The sequence below is a fragment of the Saccostrea cucullata genome, unplaced genomic scaffold (genome assembly GCF_032062105.1).
Source record: "Saccostrea cucullata isolate Sc308-1 unplaced genomic scaffold, CSIRO_AGI_Scuc_v1 ctg727, whole genome shotgun sequence".
In the NCBI taxonomy this organism is placed as follows: domain Eukaryota; kingdom Metazoa; phylum Mollusca; class Bivalvia; order Ostreida; family Ostreidae; genus Saccostrea; species Saccostrea cuccullata.
The window spans coordinates 120,148-141,981 of record NW_026918345.1 but is presented as its reverse complement, the minus strand read 5'-3'; the positions used below and the strand labels follow the sequence as shown (position 1 = coordinate 141,981).

General features: G+C 33.6%; 3 protein-coding genes across 4 annotated transcripts in view; 1 reads left to right on the top strand and 2 right to left on the bottom strand.

Moving 5' to 3' along the window:
- Window positions 1-287: 287 nt before the first annotated feature.
- On the bottom strand, window positions 288-5,933 carry LOC134263582 (uncharacterized). Its single transcript, XM_062745974.1, has 5 exons — window positions 5,846-5,933; window positions 4,457-4,686; window positions 2,512-2,662; window positions 1,807-1,943; window positions 288-320 (listed from the first exon to the last, which is right to left on the bottom strand). Exons 1-5 carry the CDS (start codon window positions 5,931-5,933, stop codon window positions 288-290), a joined length of 639 nt encoding a protein of 212 aa, XP_062601958.1.
- Window positions 5,934-12,229: 6,296 nt separating this feature from the next.
- LOC134263651 (intraflagellar transport protein 57 homolog) lies at window positions 12,230-15,075 on the bottom strand. The gene is made up of 2 exons (XM_062746028.1): window positions 14,031-15,075; window positions 12,230-12,747 (listed from the first exon to the last, which is right to left on the bottom strand). The coding sequence occupies exons 1-2, from the start codon at window positions 14,981-14,983 to the stop codon at window positions 12,447-12,449; spliced, it is 1,254 nt and encodes a 417-aa protein (XP_062602012.1). The 5' UTR covers window positions 14,984-15,075; the 3' UTR covers window positions 12,230-12,446.
- A 3,910-nt stretch (window positions 15,076-18,985) lies between these two features.
- LOC134263637 (plexin-A2-like) overlaps window positions 18,986-21,834 on the top strand; it is a 62,113-nt gene continuing 59,264 nt past the window's right edge. The window contains exon 1 of one of the 2 annotated variants that reach the window (XM_062746012.1): window positions 18,986-19,114. The gene's annotated coding sequence lies outside the window, so the exon portion shown is untranslated. The remainder of the gene's footprint in view (window positions 19,115-21,834) is intronic. The other variant, XM_062746021.1, reaches the window with a different exon arrangement.

The window sequence follows — 21,834 nt, the reverse complement described above, 5'->3', positions numbered from 1 at the left end:
TTTTCTTATTGCAAATAAATGTTCGCTTTTGGTGTTTTGTTCAAATCTTTACTTGTTGCATGGTTCTACTCCACTAACCATGGTTTTCCACTAGCGTTTTTTGAATGGACAGTGTTTAATGATTAACCGTTGAGCCATCAGCGTAATTTGAGTAAATGTTCACCTTATTACAGGCCCTGTCCAGCCTGGTCATGCTTCAGGGTACATGTAAATTAAAATCATTCAATCAAGCAATAGAACCATTCAAGCAAAAAAGAGAGTCAAACAATTGCGGGCTTAAAAATCTGTTACAGTTGTAGTGCATAGGCACCCTCTTCAAGCTACAAAACACAACAGAACATTTTATTTCTAAGCTACATGTATGTAACGTAATAGCATCGTCTCAAGCCACGGTCTGGAGTCCGCATATATAGCTCTCTCCTATACGGATAGGAGCGTACATTTTGGCCGTGGTTTGCGACGATGCGTAATAGAGACATGTATGTAACGTGATAGAGATAAGTTCAATATTATAAACCAAATTAAGCACAATGAGGAAATCATACAGAAAATCAAATGATCGAAAAAAGTCAATAACATATGTATAAGAGCACCACTAGTCCCTCTTCATAAAAAAATGACAAAGCGGGAGGGTATATAGTGATCGGGATTTCCGTCCGTCCGTCCGTCTGTCCGTCCGTCTGTACGTCCGTCCGTCCGTCCGTCTGTTACGCTCTTTCTCTTATCCGCAACTCCTCTTATACTACTGAGTGAAATTTAATGAAACTTTCACAGAATCTTTATTACATATTGCCATTGTGCACCTCCTATTTTAAATCTTTATTCGACACGTATTTTAGGTTTCCCAGAGCAAAACATGCACATTGCCATTTTTTGTTTACCTATGACGTCACATAATAGAAGCTTCTGGATAAAATTTCATAGGACGAGTTATTCCTCTTTACACATTACCGTAAACAATATAAAGCAACACATCGACATTATGGGAGGCGGGGGGTATCATTTAGTGAGCTCATTGCTCACAGTACCTCTAGTTTATACATGTATTTGTTACATTGATTAAGATATTCTCACTATATAACTCTAAATAGACGAAGAGTTGAAACTAGTAATTTATTACACCTGAAAAAATGACCGTCAATACATACCGGTATGTATTTTTATAACCAGCCTCCCCCCCCGTGTCCGTCCATCTTTCTGTACTGTCTGTCTGTCTGTTCCACTTTGACGTACCAATCTCTTATCCGCAACTCCTCCTATACCACTGAATGAAATTCAATATAATTAATAATGAGACTTTCACAGAATCTTTGTTAGTGCCACTGTGCACCTCCTTTTTGTGTTCGGACATATATTTCGAGTTTCTCAAAGCGAAACATGGACCTGTCCTTCATCCCATAACATCGAAGGGTACCCATCTCTTATCCGTAACTCCTATACCACTGAATAAAATTTAATGATACTTTCACAGATTCATACAATGCCATGCCTTTATGCCCCCCCCCCGAGCAAAATATGGAATTTGCCATTATTATCGTATTACTATACACATGTAGGAGGTGGGGGTATCATTTAGTGAGCTCACTGCTCACCGTACTTCAAGTTTAAATTGTGTTTCTTTTATTAGCTATGCATATTTTTACAAACTTTTATCTTTGTGTTTTGTTAAAAACGGTTGAAGAGCTATGGAATCTCATATTAATCTATATATTGTGTATATACTATAAAAGTACATACTGAGTATAAATATTAAAAATTACTGGACTTGTATATCTTTTAAGATTAAAGCAGATCTATTTTACCCACCGATGGTCGAATTTGCCTTACAGTCCGCTTGGCAAATCCAAAAATGACAAGAAATATGAAAACTTGCAACATGAATATTCCAAGAATTACAAACAATGGAGCCAAATCAAAACTCGGGTCTTCGTCTTCTTCCTCAGCTGTCAAAAAAAGGAAACAGATGATCAACAACAATCTATTAATTTTCAGAATGCTTTAAAGACAATGTTTGAAAAAAAAGTTTGATGATACAAAAAAATTCGATGATACAAAAAACAAAGCAGATTCAGGATTTCAATTTGTGTGTGCTGTGTATTAGGGAGGGTGTGTATGTAAAGTGGTGGGCGGGGGGGGGGGGTAGGGATTGGATGGGAGGTATAAGAATCTACAAGGACGTATATGTTGAAAGTGAAATATGTGTTTATCAATATTAAAACGCATTATTTTATGTACATGTATACATTTTCAAGAAAACGCATTAGTTTATACTTTTAAGTGACACTGATAGTACAATAAGAAAATGTGCTTTTCTGGGGTTTAAAATGGACATAATTCTTGCAGTGTTGAGCAATTATAATACATGTACTTAATTCAAGCACACTAAAAAGTTGTTTCAAATTTTATTTCGTGGTGATAAATTTTATTTTCTTTCCACGAGTTTTTGTTCAGGGGCAACTCTTGTTCACGTTCCATAACGTAAAAGTAAAAGACAAGAAATGTAACTAATACCTCTGTGTGTTTTTGGCTTGGCTTCCAGCCTCATTTTGAGCCGAGCTGCTGTTCTCTGTCGAACAAACGACTCCATCTTGATTCCGACAGACAAATTATCTGTTTCTTCTGAACACCAAGTGATTGTTTTGTTGTCCCTGCATCTTAAAGTCTATATACAAGGAGAAATTATAAAGAAAAGTAGATAATATGGGGATGGATCTAGAAAAGGGATGCTTTAAGTTAAAAGAGACAAGAAACCAAAAGCAAATCCAGGAAATTTTCGGAAGGGGGGGGGGGTCTATATATATACCTTCTAAAATGCAAACTTTAAAATTACATGTAGTTAAAAAAGTAAGGGGAAAATAAGCATCTAAAAGACCATTATTCCTTTATGATTTGTTGGTTGGATTTAATTTTGAATTGAACGTTTGAATTTAAATTCGGTTATGGCCTCTACCAAACCAGTTGTGAAGGAGAAATGTCAATTAACGATGCTTGTTTCCATTCTTATGTCGAAACAATATACTCCGGAAAGGTTGAAATAAAAGATGACACAGAGTCTGACACATCTTTTTCATATTTGGATAATTTACTAGAAAAAGACGATAGTTGTTATTTCAATAATAAATTTTTAGGATAAAAGTGATGACTTAAGATGTTCAATCGTCAAATTCCCCAGCTTTCTTATGCAGCAATATATCACATTTATCACATTAATACGGGGTTTATATCTCGCAGTGGATTCGATACGCAAGAGCATGCTTTACGTAGGAACAGCTTCTAAAACGAGGTGCAAGTTATTGGCAAAAAAGTAATGAAACAAGAATTTCAGCAGTCTCGTGTAAAGTCATCCTTTCGTTAGTTACAGTGTATATGGTCGATACATTGTCAGCAAATACAGTCTATCGTTAAATCAAATGCTAGATGTATGACGTTTTTCTTACTCTTTGTTTAGCCATTGAATTGTCGACGGATTTTTCTGTCATTTCCCTATCATGACAAGAAGCACACGGTGGGTGTGACCGATCGGCATTGGATGCTCACTACTGAGTACTCCATGGCACCTGATCAGACCTTTGATCTTTTAAAGATCCGTGTTTGCTCTAATCAATTTTATACAATGTACCTTCAGATAACTAGTGATTCAGGTATCCGGACACTTTACATATCCGGATAATTTGACTGGGAACCAGAGCGTCCGGATAAATGAGGCTCCACTGTGTGTAATGTTTAATGGACTTTTAAATTTGAATGCTGTTCTTTATCTCCATATATTTCAACATTATGGTATATGATCTACTTTTATTCAGCACCATACCTGAGGCTGCATGCAACTTATCAAGGGTTTTCTGTTCATGAAATGAAGATTTTGGAGATTTCCCCCAAATACCATTGTAAAAAGTGTTCCTTTATTCTGGTCACACATTATCCCAGAGATAATGATTTTAATAAAGAGTCTGTAATACAAAAATGCTTGCATATAATGATGTTTTTTTAGCGCAGCGGTTAGAGCGACTGCTCTAGAGTCGCGAAGTAAGGAATCGATCCTTAGGTCGCGGTTAGAATCCCAATGTGGGATGTGGAGACCGGTCCTTCGGATGAGACCGTATAAACCGAGGCCCCGTGTCGCAGTAGATGCTGGCACGAAAAAGATCCCTCACTACTCAATGCATGGCTCTGGGTACCGAGTATAGGACAAAATTTGCAGGCCTCCACCAGAAAGTGGTGGCTTCTCCATTTGAGTGAAAAATTCACGAGAGGGACAAAATAAATCAATAAATTAATCTACTTGGAAAAAGATTTTTAAAGATTTTCTGTATGTCTTGTATATATTCCAGTTAAGTTGAAAGTAAATACTGAAAAAGATTTATAACGATAAGTCCCCATATATTCCCTAATCATTACTTTGATTAACTTAATGAAGTCTTCGGCTCTGGTGAGCTTCAAGTCTTGTTAGTCTGACCTGTAGTATTTGCCCGGTGAGATAGGATTTGTACTCTATAAATATCTCACAGTAGGGATCATCATAATAAACAGGCGTCAGACACAGCTGTAATGCATTTCCATTGGCTGCATCTTGTCCAAGAAAAAAGATTTCATCACAAAGAATTGGTTCCCCGTCGTACTGGATATACACGACAGAAGAGACGTCCAATCGCTGGTGTCCCAAGTAGCATTTGAACCCGAATATGTCTACAATATCAAATAGCATGGATGTGTTGTTTTATTTGAACAAGTAACAAAGTAATAATTCATAAGCTTACTATAGTACTATGTTATTTCGTAACACCCCCTCCTTCCGCAAACAATTATGATCCGACGGTATATGATATATTTTTATTTTACATGTACATTGTACATATATAACCCCCATCCCTATTTTTGATTTTTGTTCCCCGCTTTCGCATTTTCGTCTGTCAGTCTGTCACAAAAAACTTTAACTTTGGTGATTACTTTTGAATCAGAAGAGATATACTAGTAGTTTTCATATTCATCAGGTACATTACCTGTGACAAGACCTTTCCAAATATTCTATTACCCTGTGACCTTGACCTTAAAGTTTGACTTCCTTTTCAAAAATTTAACTTTTCTTTTAATCAGTGATAATTTTTGAAAGAGATAAGACAGGGCTTTTGTATTGAATATCTTAATTAAATTTGACAACACCTTTTCTAAATATACCATGACTTTTGACCTCGTGACCTTGACGTTGACGTTTAACTTACTTTCCAAAATGTTATTGAAAAGAAATTGGGCTTTTATATTTTTTGGCATTTGAATTACCCGTGACAAGATGTTTTCTAGTATTTCAGATTTTTTACCACAACATTTAATTTTGGTGATTACTTTTGAATGACATATGCTAGGGCATAATGACATTCAATCCAATAAGACACCGAAAGCGAGGGATTCTTTTCTTTGAATTTGCTTATTTTCAGATTTTAAATAATAAAGTAATATATAAAGGTCATGAAATAAATATCAATCATAAATGACATTTTAGCTTAACATTTTCTCGAATCTTTTTTTAATTGGCTAATATTTTACTAGTTTCCAAATTCATTGATTTCGAAACAAAACTGTTCAGTGGTTCATTGCATGCGCAAAGGAGGGGACACACCCCATTACCTACCATTATATTAAAAATTGCCAAATTCGTGTACATATGTACTGGAAATGAATTTTGAACCAATTTTAAACAAGATATGAATATGTCATGGAATTAAATTAGCCTAAATTTATTGCAAACGGCTTTTAGAATTTCTATCAGCAAAACTAGACATTACGAGATATATGTACTGACTAATATGTACTATAAATCTCCATCAGAAAATGTAATAAAATAACTTACATGTGACGGTAGAATTTCCTGTTTTAGTACTGCTCACATAGGGACACCAAATTGTGGTCAGTACTACCAGGTGTGCAATGACCTTCATCACTACTGTAAATTAAAAAAAAAACAAAGATATGTTTGTATGGCAGCTTATGGCGAGGGTTGAATTTTCTCAAATGCATGTCAAACTCCAAAGGTCAAGGTTTAAGGTCAAAATTGTTGGTACCCAAAATGAGGTATTGCCACAAGAAATCTAAAAGCTCTGATTTTAACTATATAAAAGTTATGTCCAAGGTTAAAGTTTTTAAAAAGTGGGTCAAACTCTAAGGTTTTGTCATAATGAACACACTTGTGGAGTATTAAAGCTTTAGTACCAACTGCTAAAAAGTTATGACCAAGCTTAAAATGTGATAATTTTTTGTAAGCGGGTTAAACTCCAAGGTCAAGAGGTCACCTTGGTAGTACTTAAAGAAAGGTCGGTCATGTACAAGGAAAAAAAAATGTGAAATATGAAAGCAATAGCCCATCACACTCACAAGTTATGAGCAAGGTAAAAGTTTTTTTTGCAGACAACAGAAAAACAGACAGACAGACGCACGGACATGTCTAAAACAATATTCCCCGAATCTTCGATTACGGGGGCATAAAAACTACATGTATTTAAATCATTCCGGCAGATCCACATCAGCCTTGATGGATCTTGTTTTCCAAAGGAACTTAACACCGAAACCAATAAAAATGAATTTATAAAAGAATCGTGGTACATAGCCTTTGTCTTGTCCGTCCATCTATTTGTCCGCAAAAAAAAAAATTTAACCCTTGGCCATAACTTTTGACTGGATGGTGCTATGACTTTCAGATTTCATATGGCGTGCATTTCTTGTGACAAGTCCTTCCTTTGGGTAACAACATATTCGACCTTTTTACCTAGACCTTGTAGATTGTAATTGACCCACTCTTGTAAAAAAAAAAAAAAAAGGATAAAAAAAGAAAAAAAAAAGAAAAGAAAATCAGACTTTATTTTATTCTTGGCCATTTCGAATATTCGGTGATATGGCTTTTATACTTTACATGTGTTTTAATTGTGCCAAGATCTTTCTAAGGATATAATTTTTTTTTTTGGTCTTTGAGTTTTACCCACTTTTAAACAAGTTTAACCTTGGTTATAACTTTTGAACATTTGGTACTAGTGCCGATGTATTCCTTGTGACCTTTTTCGGATGCCTGCTTTCTTACCTTTACCTCGTAGTTTGACTTCTTCTGAAAAATTCAACCTTGGTCAAAACTGTTGGACAGTTGGTGCAAGGGCATTTATATTGAACAAGTTCAATTTTATGAGAAGGTCTTCTCCTGGTTCCATAAATTTGACCCTTTGACCTTGATTTTAGAGTTTGATATATGTGTTAAAAAGTTTAATATTGGCTATAATTTTTGAATGGTTAATGTTTGTTTGGGCTTTCATTATTCACAAATACAATTTTTGAGACAAATCCTCTCTTAATGGGTAACAATATTTCTCATCTCTTGACTTTGGAGTTTGACTTGCATTTGAGGAACTTTAGCCTCGCCAAAAACTGTCATATGGGGGTATCGGTGTTTACATTCTAAGTTCTTTTGATTTTATTTTAAGATCTTTTTTAAAATGTGCCAAGGGTAATCATATGAATGATACATATGACTAAGTTTCTGTGTATTATTGATCCAAAACGATACACAGTCTCTTCCCTGTGAACACTACTAGTATGTATAATGTGAACTCAAACACGGTTCATCATGCTCTGAATTGAAATGTCTTGAATTTTGGGTTTTGTGTGATGTTTGTGTTCATTTATTTGTATGCATGCATAAATATGCACTCATTTCAAATAATATTATATACCTGTATGTTAGTATGGACAAGCAGCCACCCGGAAGCGACATGTAAATAAGCAAATCAGTCTGATAGTTCATGCAGGTTTTTTGCAGAAAGAGATTTTGTTGACTAGTAAAGATAATAATATATTATAAAAATACATCGCAACTTGCCTTAAAATCAGATGTTGGTCAATCTTAAGGTTCTCATTAGGAATGCAGGCATTTTTTCACTGAAAGATTCTGTCTGATAGTTTATGGTCACGCATGAATTATATTAAAAAGAAACTTGACATATATAGAATCATATGATACGCTAATATAGGTTAATGTATACGGTATACTGGACATAAAATGGTGTTATTTGCGGGTATCGAATTCTTAGTTATGTCCATGGAGAAAAACATGCACTCATTCTTAACTGAAATGAGAGTATCACAAAACCATTTTCTGTCCTTTTTAGTTAAACTGTTTATTATAAAAGTTTGTTGCAATTTAATTGATTAATAGATAGAAAGTATCATTTGATAAATATTTTTAAAAAGATATTTTTTGAGAAAAATTTTATCAACTTATAGGGCGAGTTGGGCGTGAATGGTCTCTGAAAGGCTGTTATTGAAAGCATGACATGTATAAAGACAAGACTTATATACTATAAATGTATACAGGTACATGTTATACCCACATGTGATATTAATGTTGTAAAATGTCATCAAGTGCCCCCAGTGTGTAGTAGAGAGGACACCCTTGGGCCACAGATCGAGCCCCCTCCCTCCCCCAGGCTGTGGAGTGAACGAATTGGGCGGCGGGACCGGAACTATGCAGGCCCCAAGACCAGACCCTGGGAACAGACCAAGTCAAAATTTCAAATCAATATAACTTTTGCAATTATATTGATAATGAAACGAAGTTTTCATCATATTTCTAAATTTAAATTTTCAACAAAATTGCAAATTTTTAAGCAAATACGTTAAATAAAACTCAAGATATTTAAAAAAAAAAATCAAAATATAAGTCTGTTTTTGGTTTACGGTCTTGGGGCCAGGACAGCAACAATTAACGGATCCTGTGTATATTTGTTCACGTTATTATATAAACAAAATTCTGATTTTTCCGTTGCGATATGTCGACGGGCATAAAATATTTTATGATTACATATTCATTTTTATTAAGAGCCCAACCCTACGACTGTAAGTCTTAATTCTGCGTCCTTATAATATTATTTTTTCCATTATAACTATTTCTTTTTTCACTTTAATTCATGAAAATTGTGTGAAAATATCGAGGTGTGAAATTTTCAGTTTTTTTTTTTAATTGTTAAGTAATAAACTGAATGAATTGATCTTGTGTCCGACTTCTTAAAATGGTAAAGAGAGTCATGTATCTGAAAAAGATCGACAGATACTAGTAATTTCTTATTTGGCTTGTCGTGAAAAGTCTGACACTTGTTAATATTTTGATGTGGATACCTTCCCCATGGGGGAAAAATCGTATACTGCAGTATCCATACCAGCAAATTTCTACAAGTAATGATCTTCAAATTGGCTTATTGCATATTTCAAAGGTTTATGCTTTAAGTGCAAATTGGATTAGTTAAACAAAATTCAAATTCAAATTCATCATAATTTTCTCATTGTTTATGTTGAGCTAGGAGAGGGATCGTGACCTTCAAAGAATGCCTTTTTAGAATACTGTACAACCAAATACATGTACATGTAAGCCCTGTGCAGGGGCTTGAATCTTGGACAAAGTTAACAAGTTGTTGATAGAAGAATTAACCATAAACAATTAACCTTCAGCTCAGATTTTAAGAATCAATCTCATTCTTTCTCCATTCTATTGTTCTATATAAGAAACATGCTTTTGTGGGGGGGGGGGGGGGTATTATTTTTAAAGATTTTCATTTCCTAGACATTCTGAAAATTTCTCCTATAGATAGAGCATTTTATCGCTGAACTTAAATACGACTGCCACTCTGGCACAGCTGTTTACAGATACAAGTTACCCTTAGACAAGTACTTATAATATGTTATTATATCAGTGTTATTTCCCTGTTTCCAGACTGAAATTTACACGCAGTATCTATACCGTCTGTGAACAATTTTAAAGATAAAATGATTTCCTTTTGAGGTTATTTAAAGTTGTTGTATAGACTAACAGACACAATGAACTGCAAGATTGGGGTTAGTTTAGTCCGGATGAAGAGGAAGGAAGAAAGTTTATAAATGAAAACAATAAAACCACAGTGATGGGTTAACGTGCATCTTCAAATATCAACCATTTATTTACCTCTATTTTTTTTTTTGCTAAAATTTATTTTTCATGACTACAATAAAAGGCCCATGGGCCACAATGCTTATCTGGGTCAGTATGACCCTGCTATCAGATCTTCAGCAGCACACTCCCCACCCCACCCCACCCCTCAACTATTTCTATGTAAAATTTGGATTACCTGGGACATTTCATGGCTCAAATCTACCATTGGTCCTGATTTGAAAATAAGTAAAAAATTTGAAGCCAACTTATAGTATATAGAAATGCTTTGGTATTATTTGACTAATCATGTCATTGCCTTTGCTGTTCTTAAAGGTGCATCGACACAGATTTGAAGTTAATATTTTCTGTATAATATTACGACTTATATAATTATTTTAATAGCATTTCACACAAAAATATATTAAAAATCTTATTTCATCTGAAAGTTATTAAAACTTCAAATTTTTAGACAGGTTTTATTGACACATCCTTGTACTTCCACAAAGTTTAATTTCATTCTTAATACTTAGGAAAAGTAGCAATCTTGGTGTGTATAAATGAAAAATATTAAAAACTATAATCCAGAAAATTCAGAGTAGAAATGTTCAACAGCAAAACATACACACAGTATTTTGTCAGTCCATGCAGTTGTGGTGAGCAGACCTTAACAATTGAACGCACCCGGTGAATCGTAAACATCAACAATGACAGCTAGAGCTCATGCCCTGTTTACAAAAACTGTGTACGTTACACGGGTGTGATCATTTGCTTAACTCTGTACACAACACTTAGCATGGAATGACGATACTTGTGAAGGGGTTTACTTTCTAAAATTTCTACTCTGAATATAATTATTTTTCTGGATTATAGTTTTGATATTTTTCATTAATACACAAGATTGCCATTTTTCCTAACTAGTAAGTATTAAGGTCAAGATCTAATAAATGGAGGGTGCCTACAATTTTATCAAATTCAAGAAATGAATTTCTTTATTGATCCTTTATAACTTTAGCTTGGTCAAAAAAGGTGTTTCGGGGCATAATTTGTAGGAAAATAAGATGAAAACCCATATTTTAAACTGTCATTTTCAATGAAAAATTAAGAAAATTAGTCATGAATATGGGAGTTTTTAATATACAAACAAAATGTATATTTTTATAATTTGTATGTTCTTGGTCTCTTCTTTTAAATAATGTTAAATCTAATATAGGTATCCGGACTACTTTTCAGGTGATTTCAAATTGAATTCCATGAAAATACTTTATTTTCTACATAAATCTATTAGAGCCGTAAAGTACGGGAAAAAGAAAGTTGAAAGTGATTATGACATAATAATGGATCTAGCACCAAAAAGTTAGTCTAAGGACATTTACTAGATCTTGACCTTAAGAATAAATGTAAAATTTGTAAGAGTGCAAGGATGTGTCATTCAAACCCATCCGAAAAATGGAAGTTTCATTAACTTTAAGACAAAATAAGATTTTTAATATATTTTTGTGTGAAATGCTATTAAAATATATAAGGCGTAATATTATACAGAAAATATTAATTTTCAAAATCCCTCTGCTCACTCATGTAAAATGTTGCTTGAACCTTAATGATTTTCCAAAAGGAAGGTATTTTATAAGTAAAATACAAACAATTACAGGTATAACATATCTCATGGGGCAAAATTGGACAAAAAAGACATTTCAACTTCACAGATCTATAAAGGAATAACAGACATTTATGTCATTAAGAGTATCTCTCTTATCAGAGTATCAATGGACCTTAACTTCAAATCTGTGTCCATGCACGTTTAAGAAGACTTTCACAGACTTTTTCCACTTAATCTTATTCCAATAATGTCCACCATTGTGAGCACATCGTGCCACTGGGGAACATCATTTTTTAAAAACAAACTTGAATCTACAGTATCTTATATGAATCCATATACATGACTAATTATAGATTTGCTGTTTTTGAGAAAAATTCCCTTTCTGTTTTCACATGTTAATTGGCCCTCCTAGTCCTGGAGACAGTTGTCTGAACAAACTTGAAACTATACTACACGCACTTTATAACCATCTAGATAAATATGACTAACAAAGGCTTTGCTGTTCTCAGCAAAATCTTTAACACATTTTTTTTCTAAACTTTGAATGCCCCCTTTGCCCCTACCCCCAAAGGTCATGATTTGAATAAACCTGAACCTACACTACCTAATGAAGCTTTCACGTAAGTTTCATCTTTTCCTGACCAATGGTTCTTGAGACTATAACAATGAAATTCACCAAAATACAGTACGCAAAATAAAGTCACAATTTAATAATAAATACCTGTATACAAATAACATATCAATTTACAGCACTAAGACATCTTTAGTGTTCATCAGATCTTGTGTTAAGAAAAAATTATCTTCTTTTCCACTGGTCAAAAAAAAAAATTTTAATAGAAATCTCACAAGATAAAACTGGATGGAATGAACTATCACATATATATCAACAACTTAGCCTAAGCCTTGAAAGATTCAATAGGCATTATAGTCGAATGTATCCTGTGTTTTGTTGCTGTGAACCTCTTTATTCTGGGAGGTTTTATCCTTAAGTTTTGCCTGGAGTAGAACATGCTCCACTACTCCAATTCGGATTTCCATCTGGACATTTTCCTTTTTGAGGTTCTGGATGGCCTGTTTGATCTTGACGAGTGGAGCGCCATCTGTCATGCTACTGCCTCGGTCTTCCATCTCCATCTTGATGCGTTCTAGTTCCTCTGTGACGTCCGCCAGCATGCGAGATCGCTCCGTGACTCCCCCACTGGCCTGACGATACCTGTGAGAGTGAAATGGCATTGGTTAGGAATATTATGAGGTATACTGTATTACACAATTTTTACAAGAAGACATTATGTTAAGAATAATTTTAGTAATCATCTGAATAATACATATTGTCAACTGTCAAGAAATTTTCAGATAAATTATTTTACTTTTAATTCAAAGAGCCATAGCTGCCTTACCAACGACACGGCCGACTAAGTATTTAAAAGGAAATCACCTGTTTCTATTTATAGATACATGTACCTTTTCAAAACATTGACAAGATCAAACTACATGTTTGCAATCATTTGTGGACCAGAGTTATATTTTCATAGTTGCAATTTTGTTACATGACAATAATCTTACTTGTTCAATACTCTTATTCTAAACAAGATTTTTAGAAAATTTTAAAAATAAAACAAGCTAGCACCGAGTTATAAGTTTGGGTCATTTAAATACTATACCTTCAAAGTGTAATGTTGTATTATATAATAATCTCCTACATTATTTATACATGTATAATAAAATAATAAAAGAAAAACATAGGGAAAATGCACAGAGAAAAAAAAATAAAAGCATAGGTAAGACACACACACTGTGAGATTCGAACCCACGAACATTATGTCCACAGTCCAGCAATTATACCACTATGCCACTAAGTTATTGTATTTGGATGGATAAATTTCAGACAGATTGTTGAATCTTAAGATAATTTTGAGAAGAAAAATTTTACATATTTTTAATATTTTCAATATAAAGACCACCTTTAACCAAAATTATCTAAATGTAATGAAGTGCAGTCATATCCAAATAAAATTATTCAGAAGTTGTTTTTCTGGTTAAGGGTGGTCTTTTGCTACAGTTTGTCATTGTTTAGGGGGGTACCTCAGTATTTACTATATTCTCCATAAAAACTGAACGATTTTTATACCTATCATATGAGGGAACTATTAATATTCAAATATTATTTTTGTGTGATTTGCTTCAAGGCATGTATAAACTAACATTGTATGACAAAATTTTGGCTAAACAATGTATTTAAAAAATCACTCCTAGAGTAGGCGAAAGTGACTATCAAATGCGCTATGGCTCTTTGTTTTCAAGACTGAAGAAATATAAAATCTAAGCCACAACAAATTATAATTCCATATAAAAATTTTGAAAACTTAAAATACATTAAATATGAACTAATTTCTTCTGACAGGAATTTTATTCATATACAGTGACAAAATCAGAAATAATTCTTGGCTCAGGTGTTCTTCAGTGATTTATTTTGTTGGTGGCAATTGCCTCTTTTACCTTTCTTTTGTTTCGGAGAGTTGATCTTGAGCGGCGCGATATTCTGCCAGTAAATGTTCCAGCTGATTATTTATGTACTTCTCTCGGCTCCCAATTTTTTCAAGTGTTCTGGCTATTTCGTCGTGAAGTTTGTCAAGATAAGACTTTGTCTCTGTAAGTGAAGACTCGATACCATCTTTGTGTTGATGCATTTGTTCCACATGGTCCCTCCAGTCCTTGTTATCTTTACGGATGGTAACTTTCAACTGAGGTAAGACCCGCTCAACTTCCAGTTTCCATGCAGCAGCATCAGTTGTTGATTCCATGATTTCTTCGGGTTTTGAGTGCTCCACTTGCTGATTCTTCTGACTTAGTCTCTTCAGTCCTTCTAAATCCAAGATCTGCTCTTCCTCCTCAAATTCATCTTCTTCCATTTCATTCTGGAAGATGGATTTTTCTACTTCATTAAGCGTGAGTTCAGCATCGTCTTCTACAATATTTTCCTCTTCCAACTCTTCCTCTGGGTATTCTGGTCTTTGCCAGTGAAATCCTGAGGATTTCAGGGCTTCGTCTGCAAGTTTATCAAGCACATAAATACAATGTTCTCCACAACCCTGTTTTAATTTTGATGGTGGAAAGTCTACTGAGTGACCAAAATGACGCAGTTGCTCTAAAATACTTGAAATTGTAGCATTTGGATCGTCATATTCTTGTGGTTGTTCGAAATTTCGTCCTGCCTTTTGAAGAAGCCATGCACAAATGGATGTAAACATAAAGAACTGTTCCCCTGGGTTTGTAGGAATAGCAAAGTAATGCCTTGAAATCGGTTTCATTTTCAGCTTCATTTGAAATTCCCTCTCATAATCAAGAAGTCTAAGTTTGTCTAGAATTTCCTCCATTGTAACAAATGGCATGTATACAAGACCAGGACCGCCATCTTCCACATCTTCTCCTCGTCGTTTTTCGTCTGACATTTTCACAGCAAACAAGTTCGAGTCGGTCGTTAACAAATATTTGATCTGTATCTAAGATTCCTAGAACACATCATTATCAATATCCTGTTATTTAAAACGCCCAATGGATCCCAAAGTTGCGTTTAAATTTTATTAACTCGTACTAAATGCTATTCGTGCTAAAACTAACCTTTCTGTGGGCACCACCAAATTTGATCTCTCGACCTTGAATTTGTAGTATGACCTACTCCTCCCCCCCCCCCCCCCCAAAAAAAAAAAATCCACATTTTTGGGGGGCCTTGTTTGCATTTATGAAAAATTGTGATAATCTTCAGTGACCATTCAGTGGGTTTCTGATTTTGAAAAAATTAACCGAGAAAAAGTATGTTCATTTATGCCGTGCACACCACAGGAACTTATTTGGTATACACTACAGTACATCCCTGCTGTGGTAAATCAGGCACGTAGCAACGGGGGGAGGGGGTGTATGTTTGTATAACCTTTCTTCCCTAACATTACTTTTACTATTGGAACTGTTCATTGAAAGGCTGCACCCCCTTTTTTTTACTACAGGAAATTTATATCAGGGAAATGTAGTACTGAATGCAAAAAAAAAATGGTACTGAAAAAAGTTGGCATTGAATAAAGTTGTTCAACCCCAAATAAACCGAGGGGGGTGGGTCATTTACTTGTATCCTCTCTTCTTCTTCCTCACAGCAGTTTTATCATATTTATATATATATATTCCTACTTGAAGAATTGGAGGGAGGGGTTTTTAGTGATGGTATGACATCATGCCAGTTCGTCTTTTGGGGCACGTTCATTCTTTTATCCCCATCCCCTCCTTTTATCAATCAATAAATTCTATTGAGACTTTTACCGAATCTTCTACACCTAGTGCTATTGTGCACTTTTTTGTTTCGACGGAAAAATATTTTGGATTTCCCATTGTAAAACACAAACACTATAATATTGGGGGAGAAGGTACCCATCTCCTATCCGCAACTCTTCCGATGCCACTTAATTTAATGAGACCAAATTTTACAGATTCTTTCTTATATCAGAAATATATAATGTTCTGAAATAATTTAAATATTCTCAATATTAAACTAAATATTATTATTCCTTATCATTAAAGCGCATTTGCTGCCGCATGAATATATCTCTAGCTACATTTTGTAGCCATTCCAAAAATGTGATTTTGATATAATTCCATATCCATCTTTAGAATTAGATCAGTCACGAAATTGCCACGATCAGTTTAATTCACAAAGCTTCAATCATACAGTCATGTACAACTGTGACTAATATATGCTCAAAGAGCATATATCAAAGGCCATGTAGTGCATAATAATTTGATTGCATGTGCATACACCGAATATTTACAGCTTAATTGTGATTTCTCTTATTCCTTCGATGCTAGGAAGCTTTTACTTGCACATGTATATGGGTAAATATCTCCATGAATTACTACCGCTGAGAAGTGATTAAACAGTCTTTAGGCTAAAACACTGAAAAATGGTATGAAAAAAATGTACCAATAGTAAGAGAAAGGTTTAACCCCCCAATCCCCACCCCCCAACACACACACACACACACACACACACACCCTCACACACACACACACACACACACATGCACACATAGCCTCTCTGAAATCTCTGTCTCTCTGTTTGTCTGTTTGGAAAAACTTTAAGCTTGCCCAAACTTTTGTTTAGTGGAGCTATGATATTTCAGACTGCTAAGGTATTTGACCTTTTGACCTTGACCTTGAGTTTGCCACTTTTACATGAAAATTTTAAAATTTTACTTTGGCCATATCTTTTGAAGATTTATCATAATTTAATGTTTGTTAAAAAACCTTCACTGAAAACCCCTTGTTTGTATATATAGATTTTGGTATATATATACAATTTCTAAAGTTGGTTTTTCAATTTTCGGTACTGTATATGTAATCCTTTTGAGAAGACACATTGTAATTCGATATACATTTATATATTTTTTAAAACTTCAGAAAAATCACAAGAAAATGATTTGAAACATGTACTTTCCAATCTTGCTTATAAAAATAAAATATTTTTTTAAGGGTTCGGAGTGCTAATTTTTAATCTTGCATGCTTCTTGAAATATACCCTTTGACCTTGGAAACAAGTTTAAAACATGAAAACCATTTTTGAACAGAAGGTAGATTCAGTGTGTACCTTTCAAGACCTTTCATTGATTCCTCCTTAAAAATTTTTGATCACATATTCCGGACTTTAAAAATTGGCTGGCACACAATAATTTTTACTCGGTTGAAATCAGAGTTGTGTACGCTGTTACAAATATCTCACAATGCCAAATGTAATGATAAAACACCCCTTCATAATAATTTGAAATATCATTAAGCGATTAAGCAATGCAATGCAATGCTTAATGTCAGAAATTATTGCATTAATAGTTGAAAAAGCTCAATCGCTATGGCATACGGGGGGGGGGGGTTGTCATAATTTTGGAAGGCCACATTCAATGAAAACCGTTGTAGCAGGTCTATACAATTTCTGAAGTTGGTTTTTCAATCTCGCTCTGTTTGAAAGAATATACATTGTAAATCGATATACATTTAAATATTTTTAAAAGTTCTGGAAAATCACAAGAAAATGATTTTGATACATGTACTTGCCACTTTTCGCTGCAATAAAATATTTTCATAGTCAAATAATGGCTTTGTATACATGTTTGAATCGAAAACCATTCGAAGAGAGATTCAGTTGACACTTTCGCCCAGATTTCTTCCTTAATAATTGTGGCACACAGTAATTTTTACTCGGTTGAAATCAGAGTTGTGTCCGCTGTTACAAATATCTAACCATGGTAATGATAAAACCCCCTTTCATAAATAGAATTTGAAATATCATTAAGCGATTAAGCGATGCAATGCTTAATGTCAGAAATTATTGCATTAATACTAGTAGTTGACAAAAATGCTTTTTAAATTAATGTTCATTGGCACTTTTCGTTGTACAAATAATGTATATATTGGTAAAAGAAGTTGAATTTTGGGGCTACTTTCGTAATTTGAAATATTTTATATACGGGAGGTCAGAAAAAGAAAAAAAGGCCTACAGCATATAAAAAGCTACTTTCGTAATACGTTGAGAATAATAAATCAAGTGATAGGTAGTAAAAGAAGAGGTTCCATGAATTGAATTTAACAGAAAAATTGGCCCTCCATAATCATGATAATACCTGGTATCTTAATTGAGATCGCATACGCGTTAGAATGTATTTTTTTTCATTATTCGCTGTTTCGAATCCTTTAATTTTTCGTTTTATCATTTAACTCTTGCGCAAAGAGGAATCCATCACTTATTATTCTTTTTAGTAAATTGCTGGCAATTATCACAGAAAAGACATAATTAGTGGCTCCAGAGTGCGCACATATTTCAAACGAAGTTAAAATCATTATACAAATGTTGCCTATCCTGCCCTTGATCTAAGTCAGAGATCAGAAAACACAGTCTATTTGATATTAAAACTCAACCCATGCTATCAGTTTGATATCAAAATTCTAGATAATTGTGCACTTGTTTTCTTTTTTTATTTTTCCTTTACGATCCACCATTTATAGAGGCATTGCTTTGAAAGATAATTTTGTACACGTGCTTTTTTAACACGGTTCTTTTTTATGTAATACCGGATGAAAAAATTGGGTGTTTTTACATTTCCTCGAAGTACATGTCAGATAAGGTGGGCTTCTGTAGATTTAGCTGATTGAGATAAATAAAACTGAATGAACAAACATTCCTCTAGTCAATTAACTTTCACTTGGATGATAAAATCTTGGATCCGCCAGTTTGGCGGGAAAAATTGTAGAATTTTAAGACTTTATCAAAATCACGATATCCACCCATTCCATATTTTTATTCATTTTATTCATTTAAAAAATTCCAGAGGTAGAGAAAAGTCTGATGAAAAGTGCGATTGCTTGAACAATAAGACGACATAAAAGTCGTCTGGAAAGATTAAACTCCCTAGGGGGCGCTCAACTTCGTCAGCAAAAAGGCACGTTGTGTTTTCCCAAACGAGCAACAAGGAAGCATAAAACACTATCAAAGCATTATTATGAGTTGAATTCCGGTATTATCTCAGTTACTCTTCTGTTGACAACAGGTAGGGATGTTTTATTATGTTTACTTGGCTTAGATTTTTGCTTTTAATAGCATTAAAACGGTTTATGTATGACTGAACTGTATCCAAAACTTTTACTTTCACTTTCAATTGCCAAACGAGTTCCGATTTGTTGTCCCATGACCAGCTGACAAATTTGTCATATTTTTGAAATTATACTTCAGTACGATTTTGTGAAAAATTGATAATATCGGTCATTAAAAAGAGGACAAAAATAAAGTTTAAACTTCCTATTTTTGTTTTGAAATTGAGATCAAGTTTGAGACAGGTGTGGCGACATTGTCTCTATGAATAAATTAGTGTCAGTATCAGTTTGATGCATGATGTTGATACTTATTTAATATGCTAAATAAACACAGGTAAACCTGTGTTTTCTTGTGTATTTAAGTCTGTGTATATCCGTTACTGCTTATTAAGATGCAGTAGCAGAAGAGGTACACATGCATATATATACATCATGTATATGTACATTGCAGTTTTATTTAACAGTGATACCAGACACTGACATATCTGTTTTCTAGCTGTTACTTGTTTAATGTAAGTTTTCTTTCCTTGAAGAATAATTTAGATGCAGAGAAGTAGTTAGTAGATATTCTATTGTCTTTACATCCTCCAAGTGCTCTCTGAATGTAATCTGACCACACCACTTGTGCTTTCTTAAGACTATTGACAGAATTTTTAAAATCTAGGTCATATGAAATAAACCTTTTTATTTAAGAGTCCTTCTTCATTTAGGCAGAAATGAAGGAATGTACATGCAGGTCAAAGTTTCGATTCTTATCTTGTCAAGATTATAAAAAATAGACAAGAATTATGATAACTGTATGTGGAAGACTCCAATATTTTAATACAGGTGAACTCCCCAAAAGATAAAAAAAAAAATTACAACAGAGATTCTCATTCCTTAACACATAGTGAATACTGCACATTATTAAAAGTTTCAATGATGCAATTTTAGAAATATAGTTTTCTTGCAAACTTCCCTTAATGGTCAATAAAATAGTCAAAAACAGCTTCAACCCAGGCAGTAAATAATGGATGCTGCAAAATAAGGTGCCTTACAAAGCTTGAGAAATGATGAAGAAATTCATTGATATATAAGTATATATCAGTAAACCCTAACAAATCATTACAATGATGACAGAGTAACTTCTAGAGTAAGCAGGGCATTTTGATGGGGTTTTAATTTTGTAACTATTACTGTATATATATTCATGGAATTAATTATTGCGTAATTTCACGAGAAGCACCACACGCGAAATAAAATTACTCGCCTTTATTTTTATGGCGCTGAAATCTATGTAAAATCTCTTGATCAACCGTCCATTCGCGAATTATTATTCTCGCGATTTGACGTTGAACAGCCCGTTCATGATAAAAAGTACTGTCTCGCAAAAAATAAGGAAACTATAGTACTTGTGTCAAAATTAACATGCATACCTTCATTAGAATGTTGAAAAAAAGCTTTAAATTTTAACAGGGATTAAAACCATAAACAGCTGATACACTAATTTTAATTTATTTCGATTTAGGAAGTGAATTCAGAAAAGATATAAAGTGTTACATGTATCTCTAACTTTACAGAGCAAGCTATCCTGATAAATGTCTATGATTCAGATTAAAATTTGACTTAATTGGATATCTGGCATATTTATGATCTGCTCAAGTACTGATTGCAGGCATGCAGATCTACTTGGCTTTCCCAACTTTTTTCCTGTTTTATTTTTTAAAGAAGTAAGTTCTTCCGATTTTCTCTTGTAACATTTTTCATGGCAAGGGGGGAAATATGTTTTTAAAAAAGAAAAGAACCTTTTATAGCTAGCATATTTTAGCATAGAATAATTTTAAAATATTAGCTACTGAGGGAAGTTAGAAATTATTTAAATTCCATTCAATAATGTTAAAGAGTTCTTAATATTGGAAAATTATATATTTTAAATTTATTTTGTAATGAAGGTAATGTCGGTATTTACAAGAACTTCATTAAAAGTGTCAAAACCTTTTAATCTTTGATGCTGTTGTTTTCGGTAGAATCTCCACAAACTCAATGTTGAGGAAGATCAATATCTAACTTTTACAGATAACAGAAGTGTCATGCATGCTTTAAAATTCTTTAAAAATAATGGAATCATTTTTTATTTCTTGATACATGTGTGTTGGTCATATATTTTAAATTTATTTTGCTGGGTTTGATCGCCAGTGTTAAATGGCTGTTTTTACAAAAATGTTGTAGAGCATCTGACCAGAGATTTTTTTATTTCAGTGAGGTATGGGTTTGAATTCCGGTCTGACAAAAAACATCATTCCTATTATTAACATATGAATCATCATTTGAATGATAAATACTTATGTATATACACCTACAGTACTGCCGTTATAGTTTTCTGTGCTAATTAACTTTATAAGAAGGTGAAACTTAAGTGCTCAGCTGAGTATATATACTGTAACAGTGTTTTAATAAGTTCAGTGTGTTCATTTTATTCAGCCTTTGGTCAAGACCCAGATAAAACTTAGATTGACAAAGTTGTACATGTTTATCACTCAGACTGGTCTTCGGAAAAAAAATAATCAATAAGCCATAAAAGATAGTTTATAGGTTTTCCATATCAATTTCTTCCTATGTGTGTAATTTAGTATTTCAGAGAGTCATCTTATGGATATCAATCATTCCTCTGTTGGTTCATAACATCTAAGTTAACCCG